The 17,677-nt window shown below is 48.7% G+C and overlaps 1 protein-coding gene across 1 annotated transcript in view; it reads left to right on the top strand.

Annotated features, from left to right (window-relative positions):
• Nucleotides 1-1,524: 1,524 nt before the first annotated feature.
• Nucleotides 1,525-17,677, top strand: part of LOC104507016 (msx2-interacting protein-like) — a gene marked incomplete at its 3' end in the record, with an annotated part of 20,043 nt that continues 3,890 nt past the window's right edge. The window contains 9 exon segments of the mRNA XM_010148173.1: nucleotides 1,525-1,685; nucleotides 2,807-3,007; nucleotides 4,394-4,545; nucleotides 6,491-6,512; nucleotides 6,515-6,597; nucleotides 7,174-7,287; nucleotides 8,489-8,602; nucleotides 10,222-10,322; nucleotides 12,697-17,674. Of these exon segments, the coding sequence (XP_010146475.1) occupies nucleotides 2,974-3,007; nucleotides 4,394-4,545; nucleotides 6,491-6,512; nucleotides 6,515-6,597; nucleotides 7,174-7,287; nucleotides 8,489-8,602; nucleotides 10,222-10,322; nucleotides 12,697-17,674 (5,598 nt within the window).

Below are 17,677 nucleotides of genomic sequence, written 5' to 3'. Positions count from 1 at the left end.
TCTGGTGTGTTCTTTTCCTTCCATTGTTCGTAAGCGTTTTGGGACAGAGATTGCCCTTCTTTTGCGCCTCCAGATAAAACGGGGACAGAGCCCAGGGGCTTTTCGTAGTGTGCCACAGCTCTCGTTACACCAGGATGTTCAGGGAAAAGAGCCCCAGTGCTCTGGAGTGTTTTAAGAAAAATTGCTCTGTTGCTGTTTCCCTGGCATTAAATAAACTGTACACCCACAAAAAAGCAGCGTAGTAGGGGGGGTCACAGCGTCAAGTCGTGAAAATGATCAGAAGCCTGAAGTGGTTTCCCTGCAAAAAGACTAGGAAAAAGGCAAATGGTTTATTGTAAAGAGGGAAGAAGAAGCCTATGAAATAATTTAAGATAAGAAAAAGCGAGGCTCGCTTATCGTTTTTCTGATACGATGTGGAGAGGAACATTAAAAATTAAATGGAAAGCAGCAAATTTAAACCGACGGGGTTATTTTTGCACGTGGCAGATCTTCCCCCTCCAGCCTCTGAGTTAAAATTCCAGCAGAATTTTTTCCAAGGCTGCTCGGGTAATGGTGAATGAGAGTCTCCAGGGTTATGTCAGACAAAATTATTTTTAGCGATGTTATAAGCCCTCATGCCTCGGGGAAGAAATCAGCCACTGAAGAAGATGACGTGTCCCCACTGGGCAAGCTTTAATAACATTATTCTCTGTATTTCTTACTCTTCTGCGAAGCAGCTGACAATCTGCACCGTCAAGAGTCGGTGGACTAGACTGACTCCCTAATATGCAAATTCTCTTCTGCTGTAATTATTGTGTATAAAAGATGTTCTTGGGTCTGAACTCTTTCTGCTCTGAAGCTGGGCATGGAGGCTGGGCCTGCACATAGCCGTTGCTGGTTCAGACACATCTGCCCAGGTTATTCTCCAGCAGTTGACGAAAAAAAAAGCTGCTGTTTTCTCGTGTGAGATTTTTGTCTCATCAGAGGCACGGATGTTTTATAAAGGTAGGCAGGAGGCAGTAAGGAGCGCTGGAGGCTTGACTCTGGGATTGACAGCAGCACCTGAGAGCACGATGGTATTTCTTTTCTAGTACGTGAGAGCACTGAGAGGGATTTTTAGGCTTTGGCAGACCTGCGTACCCTCTCTGTATTGCTCCAGTCTTCCCACACAGTTCCTAAGCTGATACAACTTTGTATTACCCTTAATTAAATCTCCACCGTTGTCACGCCTTGTAACAGGATCTGTCTGACATTTTACCCATACTGCGTTTCCCTGACTCTCTCCTCTGAGGGCTTCGTAGGAGAATATTTGTAGAATGACTCCAAATTCCTCCGTGTAACTGGGCTGTGTTACAGAAACGGGATTGTCTGCGTCAGGCAAAGGAGGAAAGAAGGCCTGTAGACGAGCAAGAACTGATTGCTTCTTAATACAGATTGGCTTGTGTAATACAAAAACTGTTGGCTTTTAAACCAAAATGACCCACGTCCTCTGGTCGCTTCGCCTCTCCATCCACTCACCTGTTGTTTCCTTTGTGCCCTTTATAGCAGCGACTCCAGCAGCAGCTCGAGTGACGAGTCCCCGGCACGGTCGGTCCAGTCGACAGCCGTCCCAGCGCCCGCGTCCCAGCTGCTTCCATCTCTGGAGAAAGATGAACCCCGGAAGAGTTTTGGGATCAAAGTTCAAAATCTTCCAGTGCGCTCAACAGGTAAGTTCACCTGGGAAAGTGAAGCTGGGAGAAAAGGAATAGGAGGCAGGCTAGGGGCTGGTTAAATAACTGTTGTGGTGTGGCACAGCAGCCGTGTGCTGCCTCCGAGGATGGATTTCTCTTTGCTTCTGCGGCGGCCCTTGTGTGACGGTGGGAAGATTGTGTGATTAGTGACCATCCGTGAGAAATCCTGCGAGTGCCCCCCTTGCGTCCCTGGGCTTGAGCTGGCGCTTTGAAATGGTGATGTGGATTTCCCTGGGGAAAAACCTGAAGCCTCTCAAATTTCTCAAAACTTGGACCATTCACTCACACCAAGCCTCGGTTTCTTCTCGTGTCATACAAAAACTCGAGTGTTTTCTAGTGCAGCGTGGAGTTCTGCGGAACACCCGCGAGCATGTTCGTAACGGCGTTGAGTATCGCGTGGTAGATAGTGGAGGTGGTCGTGCGCCGTTCCCTGTGCTGATAGCGGGGGAGATCCCACCAAAAAACCAGCGTGGGATCACTTTTAAACCAGCTGTAACGTAATTGATGGATACAAAGGCACTGCCTGAATTAAAGCGATGTCTGTTAACTTTGTGAGCAGCGTACCTCAGTGTTAACATTCCTTCTAGAGATTTCGTTTCTGTAATGTTCCTTGATGTGACAGCACGCTGCGGTAAATACCCCACGGGTCCCAGGCTGGTTGTATGGTCGTGAGTCAGATCTTGCGAGATCTGATGAATCTGCCTCGTTAATCTCCCTGAATTGGCTGAACTGAGTGCTGGTAGCTTCCATCTCCAGGTCCCTCATCCCTCCTTTGGAAGACTGCTCTATGCAGTATCCACATGGGATTATTAATGAAGAAACACTCTTTATTTCTTCTTCGTCTTGCACTGGCTGTCTCTTAGAAGTCTCTTAGAAGTAAACCCCGTGTGTGTAGTTCCTCGGGTTTAAAAATCCAGGCAAAGAGAAGGATCAGCCGGAAGCTTTTGACATTGGCAAAATGAACACCCCAAATTAAAAAGGCACTTCCATGAACCCAGGTTCGGGTTAAACTGGGTGAAGTCACATTTTGGGAGGAAGATCGCATTTCTTCATGTAAATAATATTTCCATAGTACTAATGTTTATTTTTTGGTTTAGATACAAGCCTTAAAGATGGACTTTTCCACGAATTCAAGAAGTACGGAAAGGTGACGTCGGTGCAGATTCACGGAGCTTCTGAGGAACGGTATGGACTGGTGTTCTTCCGACAGCAGGAGGACCAGGAAAAAGCACTAAATGCTTCCAAAGGAAAACTCTTCTTTGGCATGCAGATTGAAGTCACGGCCTGGATAGGACCAGGTAAGGTCCTTGCACTGGGCACGTGGCTGCGTATTCATGGGCTGTTGTGAAGAGGCAGCATAGGAGTAAGGAATGTTAAAACTGCCTTTCTGCAGAAACATAATTTAAAGAAACTGGGAAACACGCCAGAATAAATTCAGGAGCTGGAAGAGTGGATGCTCTTAGGTCAGACAGTGAAAGAGTTCCAGTCTGAAACCTCAGAGAAGGAAACCTGCCATCCTCTCAAACAGTGGGATCTGCTGGCTGCTGGAAGAAACAACCTCATCTTCCATGTCTCAGCAGAGCAGAAGCCAATGGGTGGTGGAAGCCTAGCATTGAGTCCTGACAGCCTTGGTTTTCCTGCTTTTAATTAAACCAGCTAACGATGGCTGCAGTTTGGAGACTCAGGCTGCATAGCTCAAATGACCAACCGTGAAAACTGTAGCATTAAGCATGGGGTTAACTTCTCAGCCTGTGCTTCAGATGCTTGTTTAGAAAGTGATCTGTGAAAATGTGCTCTTGTGAGACCCCACCTGGAGTGCTGCGTCCAGCTGTGGAGCCCTCAGCATCAGAAGGGTATAGACTGGTTGGAGCGAGTCCAGAGGAGGCCACGGAGATGCTCCGAGGGCTGGAGCCCCTCTGCCATGGGGATAGGCTGGGAGAGTTGGGGTGTTCAGCCTGGAGAAGGGAAGGCTCCGGGGAGACCTTATTGCAGCCTTCCAGTACCTGGGGGGGCTACAAGGAAGCTGGGGGGGCCTTTTTACAAGGGCCTGTAGTGACAGGACAAGGGGGAATGGGGTTAAATTGAAAGTGGGGAGGTTTAGGTTAGATATCAGGAAGAAGTTCTTCCCGGAGAGGATGGGGAGGCACTGGGAGAGGTTGCCCAGAGAAGCTGTGGATGCCGCATCCCTGGAAGTGTCCAAGGCCAGGCTGGATGAGGCTTGGAGCCACCTGGTCTAGTGGAAGGTGTCCCTGCCCATGGCAGGGGGGTTGGAACTGGATGGTCTTTAAGGGCCCTTTCAACCCAAACCAGTCTGTGATTCTAAAACAAACCTCTTCCATGTGCTGTTGACATGGTACAGGGAAGCCTTGTTTGAATACAGGGTGGGCAGTAATATTTGTTAAAAGAATTCTGGCGAAGCAGTTGGAGTGCACTGCTCCTTCTCACCTGAGGATGCTCAGATTCCTCAGCATTCACCCAGTGGTGTGATGCAGAGGTTTCACATTCCACGTCAGTACCAGTGCGCAAGTGCAGGACTGTGTATGTTGTCAAAGGCATCGGTTACTCTCGTGCAGATCATATCTGCTCACCAGGAAGTAGACTCAAACAAACACATGCACGTGAACCGAGCCCACATGAAAAACACCTCCGTACGTTACAGATGTCTCGTCCTCTTTTCCTTCTAGAAACAGAAAGCGAGAATGAATTTCGTCCTTTGGATGAAAGGATAGACGAGTTTCACCCAAAAGCAACAAGAACTCTCTTCATCGGTAACCTGGAGAAAACAACCACCTACCACGACCTTCGCAACATCTTCCAGCGCTTTGGTGGAATAGTGGTAGGTGAATTCGCTGTACTGTGTAGGGTGTCATCGCCTGTTCTTTCCCTGCAGAGCTGGGAAATGCTGCATCGTACTGCCAATGCCAGATAATTCAGTCTTCGTACAATCATCTGAGTCACTCACCTCGCTAGAATATTTCTGAGAGCCTTTCTTTCCGTTGAGCACGGGTGTGTGGAGGCGCTCGCTCAGCAGAGAGAGTCCTACGAGCGTTTACCAGAAATACATCTTCCGCTAGCTCAGCGTTTGCAGAGAAGCCGAACTGGGTAGTTGGGATGTGAATATGCCTGGTGTTATTTTCATGTTGAATCAGTACAACTCTCTGAAGTCTCATTTCCTGTTGATTTCTGAAACAAAGGGTGTTGTTGCCGCATGTAGAAGTAGCCGTCAGCTCTCGCAACCCGTGCCCTGGCGACGGGGCAGAGGAGGCGCGGAGCAGATGCGTTCGCTGTGACACATGGGGTTTGGGCTTTCAGCTGAGCAGGCGTATCTGAACGAGAGAGAGCAGCAGTCACCCCCCTCTCCTCGTGCCGCTCTCTATCAAGCCATATCAGTATTGTATTTAAGAGAAATTATCCAGAAAAGTGAAGTAACTATCCACAGTCAGTTTAATTGATTGAATCTGGGCTTCAGCACGGATGGTTTGGGCACTCGGCGTGGCTGTGGCTGCTTATGAACGAAACAGTCACAATTCGGCAGTGCCACCTCGCACGTTTTCCATGAAAACTTAGAAGCTCAGGTGCAAAAGGGACCGGGTTTATAACCTTTCTGGTGGGTAATGGGCAAAGGAATGGTATTTTATTTGCCTGTCAGAAGGAATTGCTTGCCCAGGGTGAGCGGTCAAGTCTAACTTGCCGTGGCTGCGATTGTGCTGCTTGAGACACTTGGAATTGTCATTCCCTATTAGTATCCCACTTAAATCATTAGGCCAGGACTGTAGGAGTCTAATAGTTGTGTAAATCTCCCTGTTTGCTGTTTTCCCAGATAAAGAGCTCTGGGGTGAGACCATATCAAACTGCTGCCTTATCCCTAAATTTATTAACCATGAAATTAGTCCATCCTGGATGTTGGAACGTTGGGGTATAAATTCACGTGCTGGCGTTGGCGTGGCGCTCACAAAGGAAACTTGTGCTATTTAAACAAATAAACCGAAACGTTCCACCTTCTATTTTCAGCCCAGAATGAATCATAGTATCATTAGTTTGTTCAGAGACTTCGGGTACATTTGCCAGTACTAGTGCTGAGCTTGAATGTTAACCAAATGTCAGCTCCAGGCTTGCTGGGTTCTTAAAATTGACTAAAATCAGCCTTTCTTGGGCTTTCGTCGCTTTCCGTGACGGCGCTGGCTTTGGAATGAGCCGGTGGTGGCTGGGGATCAAATGCCAGCAGCGACAGGAGTCGAGGGTCCTTTGTGCCTCTGCCACGTCGGTGCGAAGCTGGTTCAGGGGACGGGTCCAGCATCACTTTCTAGGAACAGGATGAATCGTGTTTAGTTGGAAAAGAAACCCCGCTTGCCTCTTGGCTCAGAAATGAGGATCGGAGCAGGTTGTTTTCTCTCGAGCCTTTGCGAGCGAAAATTAATCTGTTTTTCTTTGATTCTGCGTTGTCTCTTCTTGACATAATATTAACAAACTGAGGCTGCTGTTTGTTGCTCAGGTCAGGCTTATTTTTGCGGGGTTGAACTTTACATCTGCATTACGAAGAGCTTGCCCTGCGTCAGTAAGGATTTGGTTTTGCTGTTGAAGGAGACACAGCAGACCAGTGAAATTTTTAACTGTCTGCTGTTGCTTAAATCCTGTCTCTGAAGAAAATATTAATTAAAGGCTGCTTGCTGTGCCATGCGTCTGTGAAATAAAATACTCTGCTTAGCTCTCGCTGACCCCGCTGGATGTCCTTCCCGGCCTGTTGCTGACTGTCGCTTGTTCTGCTTTGTTTTGTTCCCCAGGATATCGACATTAAGAAAGTGAACGTCTGCAGTACTGTGATATCGCAAGCGTGTGTAAAGCAATTAAGAAGATGGATGGGGAGTATCTTGGGAATAACCGGCTCAAGGTAAAGAAAACCTCCTGTGGACCGTATCCTTCTCCTTGCTGCTTCCCCTTACGTCGTCGTAGGCTGTTATGCAGCAGCGTAGATGATGGAGGAAAGGTGTATATTAAGGCCTAGGTCAGACTAGAGCGTGATGCTTTCAACAGCCACCGTCATTGGGGTTAATCGGCATTTCTGTGGGCTGTCTCCACAAGGAGCCCCAGGATTGAGTGGACTTGGTGACTGACATTACCTGGCTGGAATGGCCGTGGCTGGCGAGGCCGTGCTGGGAAGCTGTGCCGGTCCCGCTGACAACCAGGGGCTGTCAGTCCCCGGAGCTGTCAACCTGTCACTTTCCAGACGCATCCAAATTGTAGAACCGAATGTTGTCAAACACCGTATTTGTTTAAGCATGCAGAATTATTTTCATTAATTGCTATTTGATTTTTGTCTTGCTCGCACCTGTGCGCCATGCTAATTTCAGAAAATCCGTACAAACGACTAGCTTTCTTCAAATAACTCTTTAATTAGGCGTGCTCTGTTCCGTTAGCTTGACGCTTGTGAATTGTACTGATGGAAGTTTTGCCCTTTTGTGTTCAGCTGGGTTTTGGGAAGAGCATGCCTACAAACTGCGTGTGGTTAGATGGTCTTTCTACAAACGTTACGGATCAGTATTTAACTCGACATTTCTGCCGATACGGGCCTGTGGTAAAGGTAGGTGGGAGGCTTTGGTGTGTGGTTTGAAGTTGTTACTGTCTTCCTTTCTTCCCATCCTGTCCTTTCAACCCCCACTGTCCAGGGCTTTAGAGCTCAGGTAGAGAAATTCTCTCTGGGGTGTAATTTGGCCGACAAGACTCCGTAGCTTGGCGTCCTGTTGATCCCATACGTAGAGCTGTCGCTTCTGGTGTTTCGCAAACAAAAAAAACCCCATATTTTGAATGAGCCGAGACAACCATTGGGAACCATTTGTTGCTCTTGTGCAGTACAGTCTCTCCCCAACAAAATTCCTTTAGAAGAAATTTCTTTTTGGAGGAACAGCAGTCTAATTATGTAGTTACGCTCATGTACGCTAATTGCGTAATTAGGCATTACTATATATTTTTTCATCAGACAATTAAAAAAAAGACGACTTTTTGAAAGCAGTTAGGCTAGTCACACCGACAGAACTACGTGAGAGAAGAGAGAAGGTCATCGCTGGCGCGACGTACCCGTGTCGCACAGTGGGAGTGCGTTACCCGCCCCGCAGGGGGCCGGGGCTGGAGATTTCCGCACGTGCTTAAGCGTGGGAGTTGTCCCCTCTTTCTGTTGGACACTGATGTGCTTAAAGTTAAGCAGCGTGGGTAAACCTTGTCAGGATCAGGGTCTTGCCTCCTTAAGGGATTTTTATGGGTTTGTGTTGCAGCTTTGACACTCTTTATTGTAGCTGTTGTTGCTTGAAAAAAAAAGTTTATTTATTAGCTTGCTAAAGGAAGCTAATATTTGGAAATTGGGCGTTTAGCCCAAGTGGTACTGCAGACAGTGCTAACAAAAGCTGTTTCCATTTTGGGATTAAATGTTCCCTTTACCTTTTTTCCCCCCTAAAACACATTGGAAATTTTTTTTAAAAAAACGAGAAGTAAACAAAGAGAAACTATAAAACTCAAGTCACCAAAGGAAAAAAAAAAGTAAAATACAGAAAAACAAAATAAAGGCATAATATACCTCAAGCCACAATATCCACAATTCAAAGCAGTCCCGTGTCCTTTTATTGTCTCTTCATTACAATATGCCTCATCAGCAAAGCCTGGAAATTTACCTTGCGAAAATTGATTTTCTTACTGGTACCCTCATGACTTAGGATTTTGTTGGGACTGACATTAAGTCCTGTGGATGAGGCTCTTATTTGGTTTTTGTTTTGTTTTTTTGTTTTTTACAGGTGGTGTTTGACCGCTTAAAAGGCATGGCCCTGGTTCTCTACAATGAGATTGAATATGCACAAGCAGCTGTAAAAGAGACCAAGGGGAGGAAAATCGGTGGGAATAAAATTAAGGTGTGCAGAATGACCTCCAAAACAAACAAACAAACAGAGAAACCAATTGCATTTAGGCCTTAGCCCTTAAATGCTGGCATTTCCAGACTGCCAGTCCAAAGGAATCCCTTAGTGGGACGCCTAAGTCCCAGGCATGAAAGGCTGAAGCCATTTTCCAATACTCGGCTTATCAAGATGTTAGGGTGTCTCGGACTGTTAAAAGCCTTTTCCGGTACTCTGCCGTTTGTTTCACTGAACTTGTCTCTCTAAGCTCCTGAGTGTTGGTGTCCGTGTTACTACCTCGTTTACCCCAATCCAAGGCAAAACTTGAGTCTGTTTTCAGGTTAGAAGAGTGAAATTGGAGGGTGTGAGGTCCTCCTGGACAACACATGGCTGCGTGTCGGCTGCTCCCGGCTGACGCCCAGGCTCTCGGCATGGCCGAGGCGATCCCAACGGTGTTGGGATCCCACGGTGTTGCCGTAGCTGTGGGGTACCTCAGCCCGAGTATGCAATCTGCTCGGGCAGTAGCAACTCCTTCCTTGTAACAGATTCTTTAAAAATCATGATTAAAAACACTACTTAAAAAAAGAGATAGAAAGTATTTTTTTTTCCGGGAGCAACACTGAACATTCACAGGGATTTCTTGGATTTGGGTGAATGTGGTAATACCTGTTACGACTGTCCCATCGATTCCACTAATTGGGGATGTGAGGTCTCAGCCAACCCTCTGAATTACCTTCCTCCTCCTCCTTTCTTCTCTCCTAAAGAGTGGGCAACGATTCCAAGCGTGGTCTCTCCTCTGGCGTGTTAATCTAGCAACTTCACACCCCCTGGGGTTGGGAGTTGCCTGGTGGCTGAACATAAGTAGCCATTACGTGCAGTACAACGGGCGGTCCTTTACAGGTTTTTTTATCTGGTGGTTGTGGGTCTTGCTAGACTTGGTGACTCTGGAATAAGCGACACCCTCGATGCGTGTGTGTCCCGGCTCCACCGCCCTGCTTACACAAATACCTGGGCTGATTTTTTTAAAAACAACAAGTAGAATGTTAAAACAAATGCACTGTGGGGCCAACATGCAGTTAAATCCATTTTGATCCCTAATTTTTTACATCAGCTATGCCATTAGCTGCTGATGACTGTCACCCTTGGCTAGAAAACATCAACCCTTGGACTAGCTGGAATAGGGAGCTGCAATTCAGGAGGCTTGGTTCCCTTCCCGTCCCTGCTCTTGCCTTGCTGTATAACCCCGGGCAAGCAGCGTGGAGGCTGAAATAGATGAGTAATACTGACCTGCTGTAGCACTGCGTTGAGATAAAAGGGACTTTGGAACTGTAATTGTATTAGAAACGTCAATACCACGATAATAATGTGTATTTTTCCCGCTGGTTTACTGAACAGAAGCCTCTGGCCTTGCAGCTGTAGCAGCAAACCCCAGTAAGGAGGTAGTTGTGTAGCTCCACACAGCTACACTGAGTTGAGAGAGAAGGGTCTTTATTCCTGGGGGTGGCGTAGGGCAGGTCCTGGGAAGCGTTGGACATTTTTGTTGTTAAATATTACCTTCAGACTCCGCAGCAGGCAGTGAAATGTGGTCGACATGTGGTGCTGCTCTCACTGAACGTGATCTACCCTTTATTTTCCAGGTGGACTTTGCAAACCGAGAGAGTCAGTTGGCATTTTACCATTCCATGGAGAAAACGGGTCAAGACATCAGAGACTTTTATGAAATGCTGGCAGAAAGAAGGCATGTATCGATATCTTTGTTACAGTCTTTCGCTTTCCCAGCATCTTCTTCGCCGCAATTAAACTTTCTTCAGGACATAATTATTAACCAAACATTTGGTTTTGTTCCTTTAAACTTTATCCTTCCTTTGCAAGTTTTATTAACAACATTTTAGCATTTTAACTTTTCGATATGTATATTTTAAACCTTTTTAGGGGGTCAGACTTAAACTGTGCAGATTAAAGCAGGCAGGACAGTGTAGTCAGTTACTGAAACTCATCCTTAGATGGAGGTTGTGGCTGTCCGCGTGATCTGGGTAGTTAGTCTCCGGTTACTGTGACGGGTCACCAGGACACAGTTGTGAGTCATTCATCATTACGTAGGAATGCGGAGGCCAGCGTATCTGTAACGCCTTCCCTCCAGAGATATGTATGTGTACGTAGGGTCTGAGAAACTGCTGCTGCTCATCTCTTGAGCAGAGTAAAATTTGGTCTTCCACCTACCCCTTTTCAACAGAACTAGTTTGTTAACTAGACAAAACAATGAGAGATGAGTGAGGCTGCAATATTTTTTGTTCCTCTTCGACATGAAAAATGCCTTCTGGGCGGATGTCCTTCTGCAGTGTCCGTCGGGACGGTGTCGGGCCGTATCGCACATGCTGCAGCGGCTCGCGTGCCCCCTGCGTGGCCACTTCTCTGCCGACCCTGGCTGAGAGCAGCCTGCCACAGAGGCACGCCTCGTTTTGTGCTGCTTTTTCTCCAGTGGCTGGATAAACAGCCGTGGTTTTTTTCCTGATGACTCTGGGGAAGGCTGAAAAGCAAAGCTGTTATTGTGTGGGTGCCTACTTGCTACCTTCAGAGCCTGACGGCGTTGTTCGGGTTCTGCTTTAGCTGTGAGTAAGCCCAGCGTGATGCTGATTGTACCTGCACGCTGGATAAACGGAGCGTTGTTTTTCAGCAAAATAGGTTGGTCTAACACAGATGCAGAGTCGCTGGATTTAAAAGCGAGAAGGGCTTGGAAATTGGGATTTGCATAATGGATATAAATGTGTGCAGTCCCTGGTTCTTGCCAGATGTTGTGGTGTGCCAGCAAGCAGTCACTAACAATTTCCTCTGAACTACCCCGAATTCAGAAAAGAGGAGTGCATTATCCGATGGCTTTTAACGCCCAGGAGTCAGCTGGGCTTGTCTTTGCTGTGAAATAACGCTGATTTCTGCAACAGCGTGATCTTTGGGTACACGTTAGTCTTGTTTTTCCTTTTCTGTCATTATGCTCACATAGTCATTAGGAGAGACTTGGGAATAATGAATCACAGAGTGATCGAGCGAGCTCTGCAGTGCGTCTTGTAATTCTGCATCTTCTGGTCCTCCTCCGAGCTCCTCCTGGCAGTTCGTGGTCCCTTGCAGTGATGATCTGCACTAACCAGCTTCTCTTAGGTGGGAGCTGTAGCCAGTCTAAAATAAGACTAAAAGGAAGAACGACAGAAACCCAAGCAGAACGCATAATTAATGTTTTGAATGTCACAGCTGCCTTTCGCAGTGTCCCACCTCGCTTGCAGAATGAGGTTTTTGTCTTCCATCTTTTGTTTCTTTGTGGTGTTTTTCCATTTTCTACATTTCTTAAGAGGTGGAAGCTGTCAGCTTTTAACAGGAACTGCAAAGCCAAATGAACATGGGTGAAATAGAGCCTGCGGAGCACTCTGTAGTGGTGAAGGGGAGCACCAGCTCTGTGCCACTCGGCAGCCCAGGAGGCATTCAGCGCGAGGAAGGGCTCGTTTTTGCCCTTCAGAGCTTCTGACCTAATAAGGCTCAGTGCTTGACTGACTTTGCTGAGTGCTTCCTGTGAATTCACCTGCTCTCGTAAACAACCTCGTGGGTTTTGTTGACTCGGTTTGTTAATTGGCAATGTCAGCGTGCCACGTGCAGCACAAGGGCTCGTTTTGGAATTGTCACTTCCAGGGCTTAGCGTTTTTAAAGAAATCCTGTCACTTCACTTAGTAATGGAGAGGTTCCAGCCTTGAGTTTTGCGTTGGCTCATGTTTGCAGAGGTCGGTTTCAGGTTCTTGAGGTGGGCTGGTCTTCCCTCAGCGGGCTGCGCGGGGGTGCGCAGGGACCTTCGTTCACGGCGGCGTCTGAATTTGGCGAAAAACAAGCAGTGAGAGTGGTGACGAGATGCTCGGCAGAGCTTTCCCTAAATGACCGGTGAATTGCGTACGGTATTTGAGAAGCTGACAGAGCATTTAACCCGCTGCGCGCCCATCCGTTGCCGTTAAATCTCTGCGTGCGGCTGTGATCGGTTGCCTTGGTGCAGGCCTAAAGAAACCGCCGTAAAACGATTGCCCAGCATGGCGAAGAGTGTGGTGAAGGAGAACTGATTTGTTTATTCTCATATTTAGCAGGGACGAAAGAAGAGGATCTTACGAGTATGCCCCGGATCGTACTTACTACGAGACTGTTCGGACTCCGGGGACGTATCCTGAAGATCCTCGTCGGGAATACCCAGCTCGCGGCAGAGAATTTTACGCGGAGTGGGATCCCTACCAAGGAGACTACTACGACCCACGCTACTACGACGATCCGCGCGAGTACAGGGATTACCGAGGCGATCCGTACGAGCAGGACATAAGGGAGTACAGTTACAGGCAACGGGAGAGAGAGAGGGAGAGGGAACGGTTTGAATCCGATCGGGACAGAGACCACGAACGGAGACCGATTGAACGGAGCCAGAGTCCGACGCACTCCAGGCGTCCGCAGAGCCCTGGGGCGTCTCCGTCCCAGTCGGAAAGGCTGCAGAGCGATTCAGAGAGAAGGATTTACAGCAGGTCATCGGATCGCAGCGGCAGCTGCAGCTCTCTGTCTCCTCCACGATACGACAAGCTCGACAAAGCCCGCGTGGAACGTTACGCAAAAAATGAAAAACCGGAGAAAGAGCGTGTCTTCGACCAGGAGAGAGTCGAGAAGGAGAAACGCTTGGTGAGAAAGGAGAAGCCGGAAAAGCTAGAAAAGGAGAAAACCGATAAGCAGAAACGAAAAGCCAAAATCCATTCGCCCAGCTCTCAGTCTTCTGAGACGGATCAAGAGAATGAGAGAGAGCCCAGCCCTGAAAAACTGAAGGGCAACAGTAAACAAAGTAAAGAGAGAGGTGACAAAGAAGGGACAGCCAAAAACCGCCTGGAACTGATGCCCTGTGTCGTGTTGACCCGAGTGAAAGAAAAGGAGGGGAAGGTTATCGATCAGCCCTCTCTGGAGAAACTGAGGGCAAAGCTTGATAACGACACCATGAAGTCCCCGCTGCTTGACCAGAAAACGCAGGCTCCTCAGACAGAGCAGGCCAAGTCTGACCAGTCTAAACTGGAACCTGTCAGAACCAAGGTACAGAAAGAGAAAGCCCTTGCCAGTCACGTAGAAGTGGTGGATAAAGAGGGAAAACTGAAACCCAAAAAGCACTTGAAGACAGAGCAGACATCCGAGGGGGCCAACGCTGTGGATTTAGACAAGCTGGAGGCTCGCAAGAGACGTTTTGCTGATGCAAATCTGAAGCCTGAGAGGCAGAAACTGGAAGTAAAAAGAAGCAGCCAAGATGAGGACGATGCACGCGTGGTTTTGAAAAAGCAGCTGGATGCAACGGCGTCGTCTAGAGAAGCGACGGTGTTACGGGAAGGAGAATTGGAGAGAAAACCCCTGAGGAAGGAGATGCTTAAAAGGGAATCTAAAAAACTCAAACTGGAAAGACTCATTCCTGTTACTAGTCCCAAAGAAATTCAGGAGACACTTAGCGTTGGTGGGATTGGCATGCGTCCCACCCTGGATCTGCAGGCGAGGCTAATGGAGGCAGCCGATGAACCAGTGGAAGTGCAGGAACTCTCTTCTAAAAAGCTGAATCCAGTAAAACCCCAGCATAAACAGGTACAGCTGCTCGACGAGCAGGGAGCGGAGCGAGAGGACGCGAGGAAGAACTACTCTGCTCTTCCTGAAGACGCTCCTGACCATAAACTTGGCCAAGAGAAACCTCCGTCAGCTGACACAGAGGAGAAAATCGGCATCGACATCGACCACACGCAAAGCTACAGGAAGCAAATGGAGCAAAGTCGCAGGTTAAAACAGCAGCTGGAAATGGAGATCGCGAAGTCCGAGAAGTTTGGCAGCCCAAAGAAGGATGTGGATGAATATGAGAGACGGAGCTTGGTCCACGAGGTGGGAAAACCTCCGCAGGATGTCACCGACGACTCTCCGCCAAGTAAAAGGAAAAAGACTGACCAGTTTGACTTTGAAATCAGCACTAAAAGAGAAAGAAACTACAGGAGTTCTCGCCAGGTGAGTGAGGACTCCGAAAGGACATCCTGTTCCCCTAGTATCCGACACTTCCCTTTCCATGAGGATGATGACACGCTCGATTCTCCGAGGCTGATGCTGTTAAAGGAAACCAAAGAGTCGCCCAAAATAGAAGAAAAGGGGCTTTCGTACTCCAACATGACTGTGAGGGAGGACTCACTGAAATTTAATCCTTACGATTCCAGCAGAAGGGAGCAGATGGCAGAAATGGCTAAAATAAAACTCTCCGTGCTGAGTTCTGAGGATGACTCGGCTCGGTGGGAGACGCAAGTGAAGCAGGAGCCCGGTAGGGTTGATATCAGCTTCCCAAGCAGCATCGTCAAAAGAGACAGCATACGGAAGCGGTCGGTCCGAGACCTGGAACCCGGCGAGGTGCCTTCAGATTCGGACGATGACAGTGAAAACAAGCCCCATTCCCCGAAAGCCTCGTCCTTGTTAGAGAGTTCCAGGTTGTCTTTTTTATTAAGGGACAGAGAGGAGAAGTTACGTGAAAGAGAGGAGAGACTGTCGGGTTCCTTAGAAAGAAACAAATTCTACTCTTTTGCTTTGGACAAGACAATCACGCCGGACACAAAGGCCTTGCTTGAGCGAGCGAAGTCTCTCTCTTCATCCAGAGAAGAAAACTGGTCCTTTCTAGACTGGGATTCGAGATTTGCTAGCTTCAGAAACAACAAAGACAAAGAGAAGGTTGACTCGGCTCCGAGGCCTATCCCGTCTTGGTATATGAAGAAGAAAAAAATCCGGACCGATTCCGAAGGTGGAAAACTGGATGATAAGAAAGAAGATCATAAAGAGGAGGAACAAGAGAGACAGGAACTGTTTGCTTCTCGTTTTTTGCATAGTTCCATCTTCGAACAGGACTCCAAGCGCCTGCAGCATTTAGAGAGAAAAGACGATGATCTCGACTTCATTTCTGGTAGGTTGTACGGGAGGCAGTCGTCCTCCGACGGGACGAACAGCGCGGCTGACCTGGTGCAAGAGCCCGTGGTTCTCTTTCACAGTCGGTTTATTGAACTGACGCGAATGCAGCAGAAAGAAAAGGAGAAAGATCAGAAACCGAAAGAAGCGGAAAAACAGGAAGATAAAGAAAACCGGCCGAAAACACCAGAAACGGTTCCGGAGAGTAAAGAACCAGAAAATAAAATTTGCTCGGGGGTCGGTCCCTCTTCGGTCGCTGTCCTACCCCAGGAACCAGCACCGGTTGCTTCCGAGAAGGCGGCGAGTGAGAAGGTAGCGGTGGAGACGGCTTCTGTCAAAGAAGAAAAACCATCTGAACCTGCTTCCGCAGTGGAGGAACAAAAACCTTTTCCTGAACTTGCTGCTCCCGTCAAAACGGATCCGCCCGAGCAGACCGAGCCCCCGCCAGTCGTAGAAGCTGGTAAAGAAGTTGTGGCTACAGCCCTGGCACCGGAGGAAGACGCTGTGGCAACTGAGCATCCGTCATACTTGGACACCAAGCCTCCTACTCCTGGAGCTTCATTTTCCCAGGCAGACATCAGTGTAGATCCAGAGCCTGAAGGTGTCCCGTTGGTTCCTCCTCCACCCAAGCTGGTGCAGAAGCCCGACGAGGCTGCCGAGCCTAAAGAGGAAAACCTTCCGCCTTCCGCCAACGCTGATGCCGCTGCGAGTCAAAAAGCAGAGGTGTCCGCCGAGGCCCTGCCGCCCGTTTCCGACAACGACATGGAAGTCGAACCTCCAGTTGTTGTAAAAGATAAAAAGTCCTACAAGAGTAAGCGCTCCAAGACTCCCGTGCAGGCGGCTGCAGCGAATGTGACGGAGAAGCCCGTCACGAGGAAGAGTGAAAGAATTGACCGTGAAAAGCTCAAAAGGTCAAGCTCTCCTCGCGGGGAGACGCAGAAGCTTTGCGAACTGAAAGTGGAAGCAGAGAAGGTTTCGAGGAACGCTGCTAAATCCCCTAGTTCTGCTGCAGAGCTGGAAAACGTGGAGCCGAGCCTGCCGATAGGCCGGACTAGGCGCAGAAATGTGAGGTCGGTCTACGCTACCACAGGGGACAATGAAGGACCGTCTCCGGTGAAGGATTCTGTGGAGGTCACTAGATCCACCAGGAAGAGAGGGGAAAAGGAGCCGCAGGAAACAGTGACAACCGTTCCTACGACCCCCAGGAGGGGAAGACCTCCGAAAACCCGCCGCAAGCCGGAGGAGGAGATCTCTCCAATAAAGACAGAACCAGTACAGCAAGAGGTGGAGGAGGCTGAACCTAAAGATGCTGCGGAAGCTCCTAAGCCAGCAGAAGGTTGGAGGTCTCCCCGATCCCAGAAGCTCACACACAGTCACTCATCCACTGCTACCAACCAACAGGGGAAGAAAGGGAAGAACGAACCAAAAGCCGACATCTCGGCTGAGTCTGAAGATGCCGCCGAAAGAAGCGGTCAGGAACCGAGCGTCGGTGACAGCAGCAGTAAAGCAAAAGCCGCTGAGAGGGAACCAGCGAGTGAGCAGAAACGTGATAGGAAAGAACTGGATGTGGAGAAAACCCAGCTGGAAATCCCCACGGTTGAGATCATTGAGAAGAAGCCGGCACCGGAAAAGGTTACGAAATCCAAAAGGGGAAGGTACAAAAACACCAAAACCGTTGTAGATAAAACGTCTGTCTGCCTCAAAAACGTTGAGATACGCCTCAACGTGGACGAAGTCAAGGGCGCCCTGCGGCCGACCGAGGAGGAGGCGGAGCCGGTGGCGGTGTCGCCAGCCAAAATGAAGAGCCCCCCGAAAGAGGACATCTTGCCACCCCATTTTGCTAAGAACGAGGTAGAAGATTCCTTCCCAGAAACGGAAAAAGAGGTGGTGCGGGAAGCGAAGCCGTCCCCCGAAGCTGCCCAGTTGGCAAAGCAGATTGAACTGGAGCAGGCCGTGGAGAACATCGCAAAACTCACCGAAACTCCTCCGTCGATTGCTGCCTACAAGGAGCCGACGGCAGACGTGCCTGAAGTTCGTCCGGAGGAGGAAGGAGATAAGCCCGCCCACCAGGCTAGTGAAACAGAGCTGGCAGCGGCCATCGGCTCCATCATCAACGATATTTCTGGG

This window comes from Eurypyga helias, unplaced genomic scaffold, assembly GCF_000690775.1.
Source record: "Eurypyga helias isolate BGI_N326 unplaced genomic scaffold, ASM69077v1 scaffold21133, whole genome shotgun sequence".
Taxonomy (NCBI): domain Eukaryota; kingdom Metazoa; phylum Chordata; class Aves; order Eurypygiformes; family Eurypygidae; genus Eurypyga; species Eurypyga helias.
The sequence above is the reverse complement of the archived record's forward strand: the minus strand, read 5'-3'. Positions and strand labels throughout refer to the sequence as shown.